The sequence below is a fragment of the Primulina eburnea genome, chromosome 2 (genome assembly GCF_022965805.1).
Source record: "Primulina eburnea isolate SZY01 chromosome 2, ASM2296580v1, whole genome shotgun sequence".
Lineage (NCBI taxonomy): Eukaryota > Viridiplantae > Streptophyta > Magnoliopsida > Lamiales > Gesneriaceae > Primulina > Primulina eburnea.
Window position 1 is genome coordinate 39,054,652 of NC_133102.1, and position 17,582 is coordinate 39,072,233.

The window sequence follows — 17,582 nt, forward strand, 5'->3', positions numbered from 1 at the left end:
ACAAGAGTTCCCAGAGATATTTTGATAATGTAAATTTCTTATACAGTTTTCGTATATATACTCCTTATTGATATGATTGATGATTTCGAGGACGAAATCGTATCTTGGGGGGGAGAAATTTAATGCCCGAGAATTTTATCATAGTAATCCGTAATTATTGAGTTATAATTTGATATGATTATGAGAGGATTAATCGGGACACAATTTGAATTCAACATGAAAAGATGTATGTGCGAGGAAATGAGCCTCGCGCATTTGCGCGACTTGATGCGCCGCATATGCGCGGAATAGGTAGAACCCCTCGCGCATATGCGCGGCGTGTATCGGCGCACATGCGCGAGGGTACCCGAGAGTTGGGAAAAATGAGCAAAGGCCTCGCGCATATGCGCGGAGATGAGGCGCGCATATGCGCGAGCTGCCGTGCTGGGGACGCGCCGAGACAGAATGTCTCGCGCATATACGCGGAAGGTGGTCGCGCATATGTGCGAGACATACAGTGTGCACATTGAGCCACTCGTCCATTTTCATGTGCTTGTATGTATAAATATATACATACAACCGAGATTCTTCAGAAGAAGAAATAAGGAAAAACGATAACTTGAGGAAAGAATTGCTTTCGATTTTAGATTTTGATTTACTATCAATCCGTCCGTCCAAATTTGAATCCGAGTACGACACCGAGTTCCTAGCAACTACAACTACTAGAGGACGTAAGTTTCGTTACGTTTTGTTAAGATTTGAAATTATGTTATGTCCAGAATCTGATACGATTCATATATAGTGCTCTTGACATAGCAAACATCATATAATCGAAGTCAGATTAAGAAACAGATTGATTGTGGAATTGTTATGAATTTCAGAGTTAATTCAACTGAGTTATGATATCATATTTGTATCGGGATTGATTATAAGTTATTGGAATTAGTATATACTGGTGCGGTATCACCGGTATCGCAAAATTATACTGTTGTACCGTCAGAATTTAATAAGACAGAGATGTCTTGATTCGAATAGAATATTGATACAGAATATTAATATTGTCATTGCCAGATTGAACATTGACAGACTTTGAGTCAAGACTTCGATTGTATCAGAGCGACAGAACGAAAGGTATAAATAAATGTTGATTCGGGATTGCACAACTCGAGTTAAGTTTGACTTGAGTTTCCCTAAATCACATACTCTATTTTATTGCATTGATATTTGCAAATTATCAGATTGATATGTTTAGTCTATTGAATTATAGCAGAGCAAGAGTCCGAGTCTAGGGCAGATCAGCCTAGCTAGGGCAGAATCGCCGAGTCTTTGACAGAATCGCTAAGACTCTAGACTTACGGTGTATCGATGAGCTTAGATGTAGATCGACGTCTATTGTAGACATTCGATACATCATGTCAAAGTCTAAATTAGATCGGGATCCCTAGATTAGAAATGAGTCCTTGATTTAGGTATAGATTTGTATCGATTCATGTGGTCAGATTAGATACATATTTTGATGTTTATTATGCTTTTATATATGTTTTATATGATTGCATTGTTACATTGTTTATACTGGGATATTTATATCTCACCGGAGTTATCCGGCTGTTGTCTTGTCTGTATGTGTGCATGACAACAGGTGGGACAGATTCAGGGTCACAGAGGTGAAGAAAGATCGAGTTACAGTGGAGGCTACGGACTTGGACTAGAGATATGGTTTAAACACTTGTTATATAGTTGTCAAACCTTAGTTGAGACTGATTGTATATAATGTAAGATTTGTACTTCTAATATTGACGTGTATATTAAGATATATGCCATTACATTCCGCTTTTGATACTGTATTTAAAAAAAAATTAGACCCTGTTTATCCTAATTGATTAAATTAGTTCCAATGACGATTAAGAAGATGATTAGTGTCCGGGTCCCCACACCCATCGCCCCCAACAGTAATATTTATGAAACTTACCTGAACCACTAATCATGGTTTTACCCCTAAATCAAACGGTAACACTGATTCAAACTCGTGTTACAAAGATTCCAGAAATTTACCCAAATAAAGCTCACATCTATAACCCATTGACACAATTAGTCAATTAAATTAAAATTTTGAGTAATTAAGATCTTCATCCACTGTCTTGGGTCAAGTGCTGATTTGTCATTAATCATGATAGATTCAAAACAAAAACAATATGGATGTCCTAAATATGCCTCAAATATGATGAATTATCAAAATGTCAGACAGTGTATAAGATGTGTTGTGTTTGAACTTAGTGTTGGCCACACCACCTGGCAACACCACTGTTTATGAGTCAATATTTCCATAAAAAATGTTTTGGTTTAGATATGATAGCTCCCACATTAGGAGAATGATCTTCAAAGGACTCTCTTAGGTAGCTCTTTTCATTTCAATTTTGACCTAGAAGTGGTAGCCTCCACATTAGAAGAACAGTCATCAAAGGACTATTTTAGGTAGCTTTTTCCATTTTCTTCTAATCTGATTATTTTTCTTTCATCTTTTCTGTTTTTCACCAAACTGATCAAGTTTTTTCAAGTCACCATTTTCATATTGGACATGATCAAGGAGATCTCAATATTCCTCAAATATTTGTTGATAGAGATTGAGCATAAAACATCTAGAAAACTTGATTGGAAGATTGATCTCTGTCAGGGCACACACAGGGAGATTTCCATCATTGTCAACACCGTCGGCAACATCATCTGTAGACCCTTTTTCACTTGACCTCATGGGAGTTTTCATATGCTTAGAATTATCATTTGAGAATTTTTTGACCAGATTCTTAGCATACTTGGATTGACATAGAAATATATCATCATGCAATTGTTTAACTTACAATCCAAGGAAGACATTCAACTCTCCTACCATGCTCATTTAAAATTGTGATAACATGCGCTCAACATAGTTGTCAAAAAGTTTTTGTGATGATGTACCGAAGATATTATCATCTACATAAACTTGGAAAATCAAAATGTCATGCTTAAATTTTTGAATAAAGAGGATTTTATCAACCTCACCTCGTTTAAAAGTTGATCAAATAATCAGCCAACCTACCATACCATGCTCGTGGAGCCTGTTTCAGTCCATATAGAGTCTTCTTCAGTTTGTTGACATGGTCCATGTGATGTGGATCTCAAATCCTTTTGGTTGCCTTACATATGTTTCCTCATTTAAAATTCCATTTAAGAAAGCACTATTTACGTCCATTTAATACAATTTGATGTGCATATGACATGTTATGACAAGTAACAATCGGACTGACTTAATTCGGGATACATGAGCAAAGGTTTAATCAAAATCCACCCACTCAACCTGCGTATACCCTTGAGCTACCAACCGAGCCTTGTTCCGAACAATGTTTCCGGATTCATTTGTTTTAATTTTGAAATTCTATTTTGTTCCAATAACATTGCTATTCGATGGTCTAGGAACTAATTCTCATACATAATTGCGCACAAATTGTTCAAGCTCTTCATGCATTGCATTGACCCAGAATTCGTCTTTTAGTGCAATATTTTGAGTGACTTACTTGGAAAAACGTGGAGCTCATGTAAACTAATCCAATCATTTTGTGGTAGTCCACTTTTTCTTTCTTCCTTGTCTGAACTTCATCATTCACCTCACCAATGATATGTGATGATGAATGGTTTTTTAAATCTTATTTGGAATATCTTTTCCTTCATTAATAACTCCATCATCATTTTCCTCATTAACTAATGTTTCTGTTTGGTTCAGAGGAGGTGTTGTGCTGGGTGTTGCCTTACTGGTCTCAACACCAGACTCAACACCATTTCCGTTCAGTGGCTCACTTACATCCACCAGTCCTTCAGTGTCATCCTCCTTGGTTTTTCCTGTAGGTCTGCAAATCATCAAACACAACATTAATTGATCCAATAGTTGTCCTAGTTCTCAAATTAAATACACGACATGCCTGACTATTCATTGAGTATCCAAGAAATAGGTTTTTATCACTTTTAGAATCAAATTTGCAAGATGATTTCGAACATTTAAAATATAGCAAATATAACCAAATATATGAAAATATTTAAGGTTTGGTTTCTTTCTCATGATGATTTCATAGGATGTCATGGTAGATTCACTCCTTAAAAACACACGGTTGGAAATTTGACACGTCGTATTTAAAACTTCGGCCTAAAAAAGTTTTGATGCATTCTTAGAACTTAGCATGACCCGAGCCATTTCTTGAAAGATTCGATTTTTTTCTCTCAGCTATTCCATTTTATTGAGGGGTTTTTGGAGCTGAAAATTCATGAGTGATTCCTTTCTTCTCGAAGAAGTAAAATGAGAATTTTCGAACTCCTTACCATTCTCAGTTCTTATTTTAATCACCCTCACTTCATACAAATTGGTTATTCTAGCATGCAACTTCTTAAAGACATCAAAAGTATCAGATTTTTCTCTAAGAAAACTTACCCAAATAAAACGCGAAAAATCATCAATACAAACAAATGAATATTTTTTACCACTCAAACTCTCAACATCCATTGGACCCATTAGATCCATGTGCAAGAGTTAAAGGCACCGTGTTGTCCCAAAGTATTGCAACACCGGGTGCGAGACAAGGGTTTGTTTACCTTTCTGACACGGCCTACAAACATATGCATTAACTAAACTCAAATTTGGCATACCTCTTACAACATCAAACTTACATAGATTCTTCAAAGACTTGAAGCTCGCATGTCCCAGTTTTTTATGTCAGAGATGTAAATCACACTTTGGCATTACAACAATCATCAAATTCTTCCAGTTGATAGCAATTGTCAGCAGATCGAGAACCTGACATTACACAAACATTGACATCATTAAAAACTTTTGTTGAACCTAACATGTAAATCATCATCATAGAGTTGACTTATGCTTATTAAGTTCGAATTAAGTCCTTCAACATGTAGAACATTATGAAGTTCAGGAATCCTGTCAACATTTAGGATTCCCTTGCTTATAATTCTTCCTTTGGCACCACCACCATAGGTTACACGCCCACTTTTTACTTCAACAAATCCGTGAAGTGTTCTTTGGATTTGGTCATGTGGCGTGAGCACCCACTGTCAAAGTACCACATTCCTATAATGTTAGTTTTTAAAGAAAAAAAAATGACATTGCATTGATTAACAGTTTTGGTTACCCATATTTTCATTGTCGGAGAATTTTTTATTGTGGTGTTGTGTTTGGTGTTCTGCAACACTTTGTGCAACACCCGATTTGATTGTCAATTCAGGTAGTCAGCTTTTAGTTTATGTAGAAGGGTTTGATGCGCCTAGGCTTATGGCAATAGTGGCAGATAAATTGTCGCTTTCTTTGCTTTGGTTTAGTTGACACTGAATTCTTGGATTGTGATATCTTCACTAGATTATCAACTTTCAAATGAGACGAGGAAACTTTGATTGGTTTCGGTTTTGTTCCGAGATTAGTTTTGAGATTGGCAGAGTCTTCATAGAAGGGTTAACCATTAAATAGACCGAATTGTCTTCACTTCCCTTTACAAACACATTTGATTTTGATCTGAAATTGCAAGATTCACCACGTTCATATATGCTTTCCAACATATCCAAGACCAGTTCTGCTATCATTTTCCATTGTTAGTATTGAGTCAAGTTTTGATGAACTCGAGTGGAAGTTTTCCAGAGTTTTTGAGGAATTCTCAATATCATCCTTGACTTTGCACAGTTCAAGATCCTTTCTACTCAATAAGATTTCGAGTCGAGACTAACTGCTTTTTAGCTCAGTAATTTCTTTTGAAAGCATCGAATTTGTCTCATTTCTTTTGAGCCAGTTATCGTACAACTTTTCATACATCATCTGGACAGTCTCTACGGTAAGTTCTTCTTGATCAGATTTCTGGATTTCGTCAAAGTCTGAGTTCTCAAGAGATTTAGCATTGAGGCATAATGACTTAGAGATGGTGTTGCGGCCTGGTGTTGCAATACCAGTGGCAATACCAAATGGATTGACTTGCAGTTTGCGAGTATTCTTCAGAATTGCAGATAGAGAGATGAAATCATCTCCTTTACTGGATTCAAGTTCTTCATCTGGATTTTCATCACTCAAGTAAACTTTCATGCTTTTGTTTCTTTGAAGTCGATAGGCACAATCATTTGCATGATGCTCATATCCAGAGCGTTCTCTACACTGCACGGAGTCCAATCTTTTAATTTCTGGTCGAGCCATCACTTCATTTCTCGATCTAAAATTTCCTTGAGTAGGTGTACACATTTTATTTCTCTTAAAAGGGAGAAAAGAAAGTTTCGGTGTTGACATAATTTTCTTCTTGTCTCTCATTATCTTCAAGTAATAACCGAACTTCTTAATAATCAAATAAATTGACTCCTCACCGAGATCAGATTCATTTACTTATTGAATTAGATTGTTGATGGAGTCATCGGTAGCTTGCAAAGCAATGGCCTTCCCTTTATCTATTTTTTGTATATCCAAATTCAACTAAAAAATCTTTAGAGAGCTTATCAAATCTTTCATACTCAGAGTAGACGTGTCCTTTGATTCATCAATAGCACAAATCTTGATGTTAAATCGTTCAAGAAGAGATCTTAATACCTTACCGACGAGCCTTTCATTGGACATAGGATCACCGAGACTAAAGACTTCGTTGACAATATCTCGCAGTCTTTGGATCATATTAAACAATTGTTTTATTATCTTCCATCCTTAGCTTCTCAAATTTGGAAGTCAGCATCATCAGTTTGATTCTACGGACACTTTCAGATCATTCACAGTGCTTTTGAAGAATGTCTAATGCTTCTTTAGCAGATGTCAAGATGTAATCATTCTGAATATGTTGACATCGACCGAGGTAAAGATGACATTGAATGTTTAGAGTGGAAATTTAAGATCTGAACCTCATCATTAGTCCATGAATTCTCAGATTTTGACTCGACTATCATCATCTACATCGACAAGAAGAGGAACGCCACGCAACAGAATTAAGCCCGAGAAACTGCAACAAGAAGGAGACGGACAACACAAGAAGCGAACTTTTTTTGCTGGACTTTGCTCGGTGCAATGGTGGGAAAACAAAGGCCGAGGCTCCAAAACAATGGAAGAAAAGAGGAAAATGAAGAGACAAAGAAGGAAGTCAAACTCACTTGCAGTGATGTGTTGTGGTGGAGTGAATTATTTCGATTAAGGAGTAATGTTTTCGATTGTATTTATCTTAAGTATCCTATCAAAGGTGTAAATGTTAAGATCTGAATAACGCATATATGATATATTTGCCTAGTTATGGGATAAGAATAAAGCATATATACTCCACATACGTTCAAAGGTACTGATATTTTTGAAAGTTTAGTAATGGTCATGGTTTATATATATATTCCATTTTTTTTAATATCAACGTTTATATTTTTCCGAAATATTTAATGATGTATAATGTTTGAATAATGGTGTTCGAGGAAAATAAGGTATGATATTTGTTTCTCAATGTAAATATTATAGACAGAATTTATTGCTAAGCGTAGATGAAGTTGGGATGTATGTTTTTAGATGTAATAGATATGAATCAATATATTAAGGCAAATTAAAAAATGAGTATTCTATATACACTTGTGTAAAAACAGTTTTTTTTTTAATGTTAACAAAAATTTATAGGGTTAGTAATAAGTAGATCTTGCAAAGGGAAAAACCAAGCAAAGAACACCGAGGCCACACAAATCCGAAGGGGAAAAAATCGTGAACCAAGCATAAAAAAAAGATCTACAACATATAACAGGGGACAGAAAGCAAATCGTAAAGGGGAAAACCAAGCGAAGATATCCGAAGGAAGAGCGCACCAAGTAACCGATGTCCAAAACGAGGAAAGGCGGGATGTAAACGGAAAGGGGAGCACAGGAAGCCGAAAGGTAGACGACGCCCGAAAGGTAGGCGAACAACGTGATGCCAAAACAAAGGAAAGGCAAAGACAGGCGAAACGGTGCGCCGAGAAAACCGAAAAGTAAGCGGTGATAAGGAAGAACCCGAACGGCGAGCAAGAAGGAAGAAGGCAAAAATTGAGGAAAGAAGGATCGCAAGTAGCTAGGAATGGAAAAACACGAAGGAGAAGAGAAAACCGGTGACAAATACCCTGACACAAGCAACTCTCTGTCGACAGCGAATAATCCATACCTCGTTGGAAGGCCCAGAATCAAACACGTGTATTTTGGGTTACCGGCTACAGAACAAAAACAGGCCCAAAAAAAATTATTCGCTCTTTCATATAAGTAGATTAAGTAGATTTATGTCTACATATTTACATTTTTTCTTTAGCAAAAAAATATATATATCATGGGTGCAACACACAAAAAATAATAATAATAATGGTTGAAATAATTTAAAATATATATATATATAAATAAATAAAGCAATGGAAACAAAACAAAACTACTTCAATATTGTATTAATTAGTTGGGGGACGAAAGAATTTACATTCAAAAGGTCTGGAATTTTTTTAAAAAAAATAAAAGAAAAAATTGTGAGATGCACAACTAGAAATAGAAATGTGATGGAACTAATAAAGGGTACAAACGATTAATGTTAACATTAAGTAGATGAATTATTATTGAAGCAAAAAGGAGGGCAAGGCGAATAGACTTCAGTCCCATGCACTAGTCACACTGGGACCATATCCACCACCATGACCACCAGAGCTGCTGCCGCCATATCCACCATTAATTTGACCCCCACCATAGTACTCCATTCCGCCTCTACCAAACGAGGCATCTCTACGAAAGTCACGGCCACCAAATCTTCCTCCCGAACCACCCCCTCCGCGACGATTCTTCCCATACAAAGAAGACCTGGCTGCAAAACGGGAAAGCCAAGCCGGAACTTCTTGGTTGGCTTCTTGCATCAAATCAGTCAATGATTTCGCCATTGAGGCATTGTTCTCATTAAAGAACGCAGTTGCCAGCCCTGATTTTCCAGCACGGCCTGTCCGGCCTATACGGTGGACGTAGTCATCAATGTCGTTTGGAAGATCAAAGTTGACCACATGTGCAACATGGGGGATATCCAGACCCCGTGCTGCTACATCTGTTGCAACCAATATTGGTGTTTTACCGCTTTTGAAACATCTCAAAGCATATTCCCGCTCCTGTTACCATACAAAAATAAATAAATAAATGAACAAAAAATACGAATGAATACGTAGTATAAAATGCTACATATACACCACCACTTTAAGCAAAGAAGCTTTCCTTGACATATCATTTGGTAGTACACGTTTTGCACTGATATGTAATCATATCAAATAAGACAAATTTTCGGGGAAGTGAAAAATGTTCGGATACTAATATCACATTTTAGGAAGTGCAATCTCCAAAAAGAACCATTCAAAAAGCATAAAATAGAATTTTGAGACGTCTTGACTAATATTCACTTTCAATTCATGGTACCGCTCCAGATCACCGTCATCCATTTCAAGAGAAAAGTGGACATGTATTTACTCTCGTGCGAGTTGGTATTGTAAGGCAGCCAATGAAAAGCAATTATGCTATTGTGATGTCATCCATGGCATACACATCATGCCATCGTCTGACTATCATTCTAGGGTCCTCTCTTTGTGGTCTCTAACCTTTAGTGGCATAGCAATGCTTAAAGCATAAGAATTGAGCAGCAGATTTAAACAGTCATTATGTGAGTATTTGATGTTACTTGATCTAAAATACGACTTTCTAAATGAAACTCAACTTGGATGCTTAACTGGAACACTAAATAAGCACATTTTAGACCATTTCATTCCTTGTTTAATCTTCATCAAAAATTTAAAAATTCCTTGTTTAATCAATTTATACTTGAACATCTCTAAATGAGTGAGAGAAACAACATAAAACCATCTCATTTGAATCCCACATTGACAGTTGTACATAGAAAACATGGGTACAGAAAGGACGACAACCTGATCTAAAAGAAAGTGGAAAGGGAGAGGAGAGCAAAGGGACGTTAAAAGCAAAAAATGTAAAAAATCCAATGAATTATAAAAAAAACGCACAAATTTGCTATATTACAGACTCGGAGAAGTATGTTTATTGGCAGATGCGCAAATAGCACAAAAAGATTAAAAATCAAATGCATACTTATAAAGTGGGAAGTCTAAAAAGAATATCCCAACTTCAACATCCAGAAAATAATATAGGCCAATGTACTAGGCTCAAATGCCAACAACTCAAACACACCTGTTGAGTTCGATCACCATGGATGGCAGTGGCAGGGAAACCATTAATGCTAAGCCAATGTTCGAGTGCATCAGCTCCCTTTTTTGTTTCCACAAAAACTAGTGTAAGAGCTTGCTGTAATTAAAATGCACAAAACCAAGTTGTTATACCAGATGGAGGATTTAAAGGAATAATAATCACTTTTAAGAGAAGATACACGGAGGAAGATATGCATGCTTAGGAAACAACTTGTGGGCATTAACTAAACGTACAAATCAGGACATGTTTTATTTCTATCACCAGTATTATATCTCTCAAAATAGCAATGGTAAAAAATGTCATTTTGGAATGATTGGATACAATTAATTGCAAAACCGTACCTTGCCATGAACACCATTTGCCAACTGTGCATGAAGGAGGTCCATCAAATGACTTCTTTTGTCTGTCTCAAGCACATATTCAACCCTTTGAACAATTAGATCAGTACTAGAACCAACTCTTCCAACTGCCAAAAACACGTAATTCGACAGAAAATCTGCTGCTAGCCTCTGTATGCCAATTAAAAGTTAGGAATATTTCACAAGAGTACATAGGTAGATAGGTACAAAGTTATACTTGGCCATGTGTCATCGTAACAAAATTAATGAGATCATATTTCGAATTCTTTAACTAATTGCAAGTCGAGAAATTGGCAAGGCGTTTGCAGGAAGTGGAACAAATTCACAAGTTATAACCACAATGACATGGGCATCTCATGCAACGAGAGATGTATTTAAGCATTCTGACTCCCACACAAATTTACTCGAATGTTGAAGAACAGAGACTGTTCAGACAGGACATATCATCTAGTGTATGCACAAATAATGAAAAATTGGCGTCAGAGAGTATAATAAATACATAAAAATCAAGGAACAGCATAACCTGGCACCACATCCTCTCGTCAAAATTTGATGTTTATGTATAACAAATTATGAAAATTTTGTAACAGAATATTCTGGTACTGTTTCTCGAGTTTATTCTGTTAGAAATCAACTGATCATAAACAGTAGTGTTATAATTTCCGACGTACCAACATCGTTCTGCACACTAAGGTATTACAAATTTCACAACAACATAAAGAGACACGATTATTTTACTAAGAAACAAAATGTTTATACAGATATAAGATTTCTTATAATTTTTAGTTGCGTAACTGAAGAACATAGATATCCCACAATTTTTAATGTTTGTAAATGTCAAACTCATTAGCAAAACAAGACAAATAATGTTGGCATAATCAGCACTGCTCATTTCCACCCTCAGCTGGGGCACATTGAATGCATAGAATACGAAGGTCAAATTAACTTGCGAACAAGTACTTAAGCTATTTAAAAGTTATGGATACTTTAGATTTAAACAAAGCAATTTGAACAAGAATATCCATGCAGCCAGCACAAACCATTTTTTAACCTTTTACTTGTGTGATAATGATATTATCAAAATGGTATCGTAATTTAGGTACACACGATTTGTGTGAGTCGATAGAGAATTTTGTCATCGGCTTTTTATCAACTGATAATTGGTGTGATAAGCAATCCCAAATTATGAAATCGATACATCTGATTCTGGTTTGCAAAACAAAATTTCATAAACAAAATCATGTGAACAGGAGGGAAAAACAAAAGGCAGATTATATTATTCATATGTAAATTTTGCGAAAATAAAAAACAAAATGCAAACAAAACATGCCTCGCATATAAGTAAGTTTCACATTCATACATATAATCATAAAACAAATTGCAGATTATTTCATATATAAATTAATTTTAGATTCACATACATTAACATAAAATATTTGGCCGGGGAAAAAGATAAGGAGATTGAAAGCTGGAACTTGGAAGTGCTTCTTAGACTTCTTCTCTCCCTATCCACTATTTATCCCTACAGCGCTGCTTCTGTGCTTCATGACAAGTGATGCTAATTATAATTGGGGCTATGCATTCGTGTTCTAACATTAAAAGTTGTAGTCACTTAAAACAGTTGCATTTTCCGATTGATTTTTGGTTATTATGACTAGTTAACATCATGTAGCTTAAAGTAATGCTTTTAAAAAAAACCACCTGGATTTCTTTTGGAAATGTGGCACTAAACAGCAACGTTTGTCTAATACCAGGAGGAGGCATGTCCATTTGCTGCACTATTTTCCTTATTTGAGGTTCAAAACCCATGTCCAGCATTCGATCTGCCTCATCCAGGGCTAAATACCTAATCATTTGCAATGAGACTCTTGCCCTTTCCAATAAATCCACCAAGCGTCCAGGAGTGGCGACAAGTATGTCCACACCTCTTTCAAGTTCTCGAAGCTGTCCATAAGTTATTCACAATATTAGAGTGAGGAGATCCAACAGTGTTCAGCGATATGAAGCAGTCTCTCAGGCTCTAAAATTTAGGCAAATGATACAATGAATCTATAAGATTCTTAAAACTAAAAGAAACATTTGCACTCAAACACGTCATTGGTCAGATCGAGGATAAATTGCGGCAATCGTTAATCTATGTTCTTTATCGTATTTGTTTTTTGAATAATGGTTTAACTTTTTAAGAAAAAATTAATAAGAGTAAAAGTGATGATAATAAACAAACTCCCATTTCAAAGCAAGCCATGACTATAAAATAATGGTCAGAATAACTAAAAATGAGTAATCAGGTGTTGGTCCTTATATTTACACAAGTTCATAGTTAAATAGCATCATGATTAATAGGTTATCAATTGAAAATGGGTAAAAATATGTGAATAATAGATGAATTAACAAATAAAAATAGTATCATCACTAACCAACAAATAAAAAATATAATAAATGATGATCTAAAAGCTACAATAATAAACATACCTTTCATAAACATAGGTGGAAGAAATAGTGACTGAGAATGTTGAAAATTGTGTCATTCATAAAAACTTTAGTGCTATAAATATAGTATATTTCTTATAATCAATAGATAGGAACATCTTCTATATAAAACAATATGGGCCTAATTTTGTTTTAGGGGTGTGTCTGTTTACCTCAAAAAAGGTGCTTCCAAATGAGATAAACAGCCTACTTAATGTTCTCAAAAAACCAATATTGATCCCAAACAGGACAGATGCATGAAAGGAAGGTCTTCCAGGATCCAAATCAACATAAATGATTAAATTCATAAATCAAGTAAAACAAAATATCTGTAAGATGGGGTTCAAAGTTGTTATTCTTGTCATCTTGTGTTTATTAACTTTCTGTGTAACCTATACTCCAAGGTTTGAAAAAATAAACTCACTCGTGATGGGACACTTAAAATCCAAACAGATAATGAAACATAACATATACATCTGCGAACAGAGCATAAGGGGAAAAAGGCAGACAAATTTAGAGTGAAGTGTATTCAAGAATAAATAACAATTGAACAAGGATAAAAATAAAACCTGTAGATTTATGGGTGCACCACCATAAGTAACAACCACCCTCACTCCAGTTTGATATGAAAATTTTTTAGCTTCTTCATGAATCTGTACAGAGATAAACAGAGTTTAGATTCACTCTATAGCATCCTTACACATAAATGTAAAATGAATAACATCGGAAAAGGTAATACAAGCTCACTTGGATTGACAGCTCCCTGGTAGGAGCAAGAATGAGAGCAAGAGGAAATGACATGCGTGGCATGTGAGGTGGTCTTGGAGTAGATTGGCTGCTTTTCATAACTCCACTTATGATTGGGAAACAAAATGCAGCTGTCTTTCCAGATCCAGTCTGAGCACAAGCCATCAAATCCCGCCCAGCAATTGAAATTGGTATGGCATACCGCTGCACAGGAGTGGGTTTCACATATTTGCACCTCTTAATATTTCGATTTAATGCTTCACCTAAATCAATATCAGCAAATGTATTCACAGGAGGAGGGACATTTCGCCCACTAGTCTCGACCGGAATATCCTCATAAGCATCAAAATTGATCCCAGTATTCTCCTGTGAGGTAAAAGCTTCTTCAGAATCAATGTCATCTGGAAAAGGATTGACCTCTCTCTCCTTCCCGCGATCCCAACTACCACTTCTATTATTCCATCCACCAGTGCGGGTGATTCCGGCACTTCTATCATTTCTATAACCACCAGGATAACTTGCACCTATGGGTTGGCCACCATGTCCTTGTCGATCATTTCCAGACGCAACACCAGCGTAGGAAAATGGAGCTGCTGAAGCGTCTGATGAAAGAGGTCTGTTTCTAAGATGCGGCGGAACATAACTTGATTTGACACGGGAAACTGCCCCGGTGCCATCACCTGCCGGTACCTTATCAACCGAATCAGCCCATGATGTTGGCATACTCAGAATATAGCACAAAATCAACACTTTCTTCCACGGGGTTAATATTTACTCGATTCCGCTTCAACAAAATACCTCTTCCACAGTTCCACCCACGGTTTTCGTTGAGAATTAAAACTTTCCAGCACTGAAAATCCAACCAAACACCCCAATGCTCACCATCCCTTCCAAAGCAAACGCACCAATTATCCCGCTCAGCCAAACTGACTTAAAAGCCCCGATGACAACATCTGGAAAGCTAAAAAAATTAATCAAAAAGAAAAAATAAACCAAAAGGCAGATATATTAGCATCAAATTCTGATGACCAAACCTTGCCCATGCCCATTTACGGAAGTTCACAAACACACACACAAAAGAAAATTAACAGAAAAATCTTAATCCTCTCCTCCCAACAGCCACAGGCGCGGAAAATCCCTTAAAAAAATAACCGAGAAAAAAAAACACACCAACGGTAGGTAATAATTTACAGTGTGAAAAAACAAAGCAATCCTAAAAAAGGAATGTAAAGTGGAAAACATACGAGTAAAAACGCATACAGATGATATCGAGAAAGCAAGGGAAAAGGGTACGTACAATAGATTGGAAGGGAGAGAAAACAGAAAACCTAATTTCGCGCAAAGGATGTGCGATCAAATGCAAATTTCACGAATATCTTCGCGTTGATCTATGTGCGTGTGTGATTCGATGCTTGGATTCTGTTCCGAGTAAACGGATGGACGAACGAGAGGAGGCAGCATTCAATTGGGGAATGGAGGCTCGATTCTACCACCTGTGTGATTTCTCCATACTAAACTCAACACGTCTGTGTACTCTCTTTTTTTAAAATTTAAAATAAAAAAACAAACAATTGTTTATGAAATTTTGAATTTGATTATAATAAGACATGGGTATTATTGAGATAATTATGGAATAATTAAAAAGTTTACAAACAGATAAATGATTTTGAACAAATTTCAATATTTAAAAATCAGATAATTTCCAAATAAGTCCCTCGTTTTATGTTAGAGTCCTATTTTCGCGATCTATTTTTCAATTGATCCCATTTGATCATCCATTTAGTGGATGAGTAGGTCTCATGTGAGACCGTCTCACGGATTTTAATTTGTGATACGGGTCAACCCAATCGATATTCACAATAAAAAGTAATATCTTTAGCATAAAAAATAATATTTTTTTCATGGATGACCCAAATAAGGTCTCGCAAATACGAACCGTGAGACCGTCTCACACAAGTTTTTGTCTTAGTCGATTGGTTCTTCCGTAAAAAATCGATCCTCAATTGCACTTGCATTTAATGGAATGTGTTTGTTTGCTTAATGAGTTTTTGCAATACGAATATTTTCTAAAGACAAAAACATGTGTGAGACGGTCCAACGGATCATATTTTATGAGACGGATCTCTTACTTGGTAATCCATGAAAAAATATTACTTTTCATGCTAAAAGTATTACTTTTCATGCTGAATATCGGTAGAGTTGACCCGTCTCACAGATAAAAATTAGTGAGACCGTCTTACAAGAGATCTATTCTTTTCTAAAAGAACCGACTCAATATTTCAAACAATATGTGATTTTGTATTGACTTTCATATTTAAATTTGTTATGAAAAGAGAAAGAATTAGAATGAAGAAGAAAATTGCATTTATTAGTATGGGGGAATGTAGATGTTAATGGCAATTGGAAAAATATTTAATTTCCAGAAAATATATGAAATAATTGTTCATAATTTTGGAATTCATGGATCGATTTTTTTTTCTAATCTGCTAAGGTGCATGACTATAGATTAATTCCAAATCACATGATTGGTAAATGCATAAAAATAGGAATATTCATTCCTATGGAATATATATTTCCAAATTTCATGGGAAAAGTGATTCCTTTGTTAATGTCATGGAATCATCATTTCATTCCATCTTTTATCTCTTAATTATCCTCGTGATTTTATTTTTTAACATAATAAAATCATATATTTTTTCTTCTCATCTATATCATCTTCTACAATATTTCATACGCCTTGAAACTTTACTTGTCATTCATCCTTCACTCTCTCAATTTTTCCTCATATCTCTCGAAGTTATTACCTAAAGGCAAAAACTTGTGTGAGACGGTCTTACGGTTCGTATTTGTGAGACGGATATCTTATTTGGGTCACCCATGAAAAAGTATTACTTTTTATGCTAAGATTATTACTTTTTATTGTGAAAATGGCTAAGGTTGACCCGTCTCACAAATTATTATCCGTGAAACGATCTCACATGAGATCCAATCTTATCTAAATTCCTCTTTATAAAATCTCTTTTCTTCGTGGTTTCTTTATTGTTGAAATTTTATATATATCAGGATCCGTATGTGTTGAATGATGTTCCTTGGATTTCTATGTTAAAAACTTAAACAAAATGTTGGGGCTTCGGATGTTGTCGAGTGATGTTCGTTGGATTTCTATGTTTTAAGTGATTGTTTAATTTAATAATGTTTTAATTTGTTTTTACTTTTTTTTATATAAATAATTGATTTCATGTTTTTTTCCTTCCCAGTAATTTTTTTTTTCATTTTGTGAAATGGATGTTTGGCATACAATCCAAATACAGTAACCAAGATTAATAAATAAATGAGATTCGATTTAACTAATCCCTTGTTATCATTAACTGGAAATGATGTTTTAAAAATATATTAAACATTATATTAGTATATGATGATACCCTTGTAAGAGCCCGGGTCATGGATGACCCGGAATATCAAATGGATTCCCAAATCCGAGTAAGTCTGCAGGTGGATTCTTCTGGAGCCGGGCAGGTGCAAGCCCATGCTCGACTCTCCGGGCAGTCATAGGCCCGGGCTCTTGTATAAATCTCCAGGGAGGCATTCTATCCGGCCACCTCGATATGAGCACCGCACTCGAGTATACTAGCAGAATAGGATGTGGGCGACTGTCCCATCTCTGACACCGTGCCGATGAGTTGACATGTCAGAATATAGGGTGTGCTCAGCCGTCCTACTATAATTAGTAGCTAGGTAGCACGGAGAACGAGGTCATCATTACTTTTTCTACTATAAATATCAGGTTCTCTCTTTACATTTACATTC

At 35.8% G+C, this 17,582-nt stretch overlaps 1 protein-coding gene and 1 long non-coding RNA gene across 6 annotated transcripts; both read right to left on the reverse strand.

Moving 5' to 3' along the window:
• Positions 1 to 3,439: 3,439 nt before the first annotated feature.
• On the reverse strand, positions 3,440 to 8,261 carry LOC140823129 (uncharacterized). The gene is made up of 3 exons (XR_012116159.1): positions 6,572 to 8,261; positions 4,669 to 4,795; positions 3,440 to 3,857 (listed from the first exon to the last, which is right to left on the reverse strand). It is a non-coding gene; the product is annotated as an uncharacterized lncRNA (long non-coding RNA).
• A 114-nt stretch (positions 8,262 to 8,375) lies between these two features.
• Positions 8,376 to 15,308, reverse strand: LOC140823127 (DEAD-box ATP-dependent RNA helicase 37-like). 5 transcript variants are annotated; one of them, XM_073184298.1, is made up of 7 exons: positions 15,104 to 15,308; positions 13,776 to 14,728; positions 13,598 to 13,681; positions 12,261 to 12,503; positions 10,542 to 10,709; positions 10,183 to 10,296; positions 8,376 to 9,101 (listed from the first exon to the last, which is right to left on the reverse strand). In XM_073184298.1, the coding sequence occupies exons 2-7, from the start codon at positions 14,496 to 14,498 to the stop codon at positions 8,601 to 8,603; spliced, it is 1,833 nt and encodes a 610-aa protein (XP_073040399.1). In that variant the 5' UTR covers positions 14,499 to 14,728; positions 15,104 to 15,308; the 3' UTR covers positions 8,376 to 8,600. The 5 variants fall into 5 exon arrangements, with proteins under 5 accessions (XP_073040399.1, XP_073040402.1, XP_073040398.1 ...); XM_073184301.1 differs by having other exon boundaries at positions 13,776 to 14,736; XM_073184297.1 differs by having other exon boundaries at positions 15,073 to 15,308.
• Between the last annotated feature and the right edge of the window lie 2,274 nt (positions 15,309 to 17,582).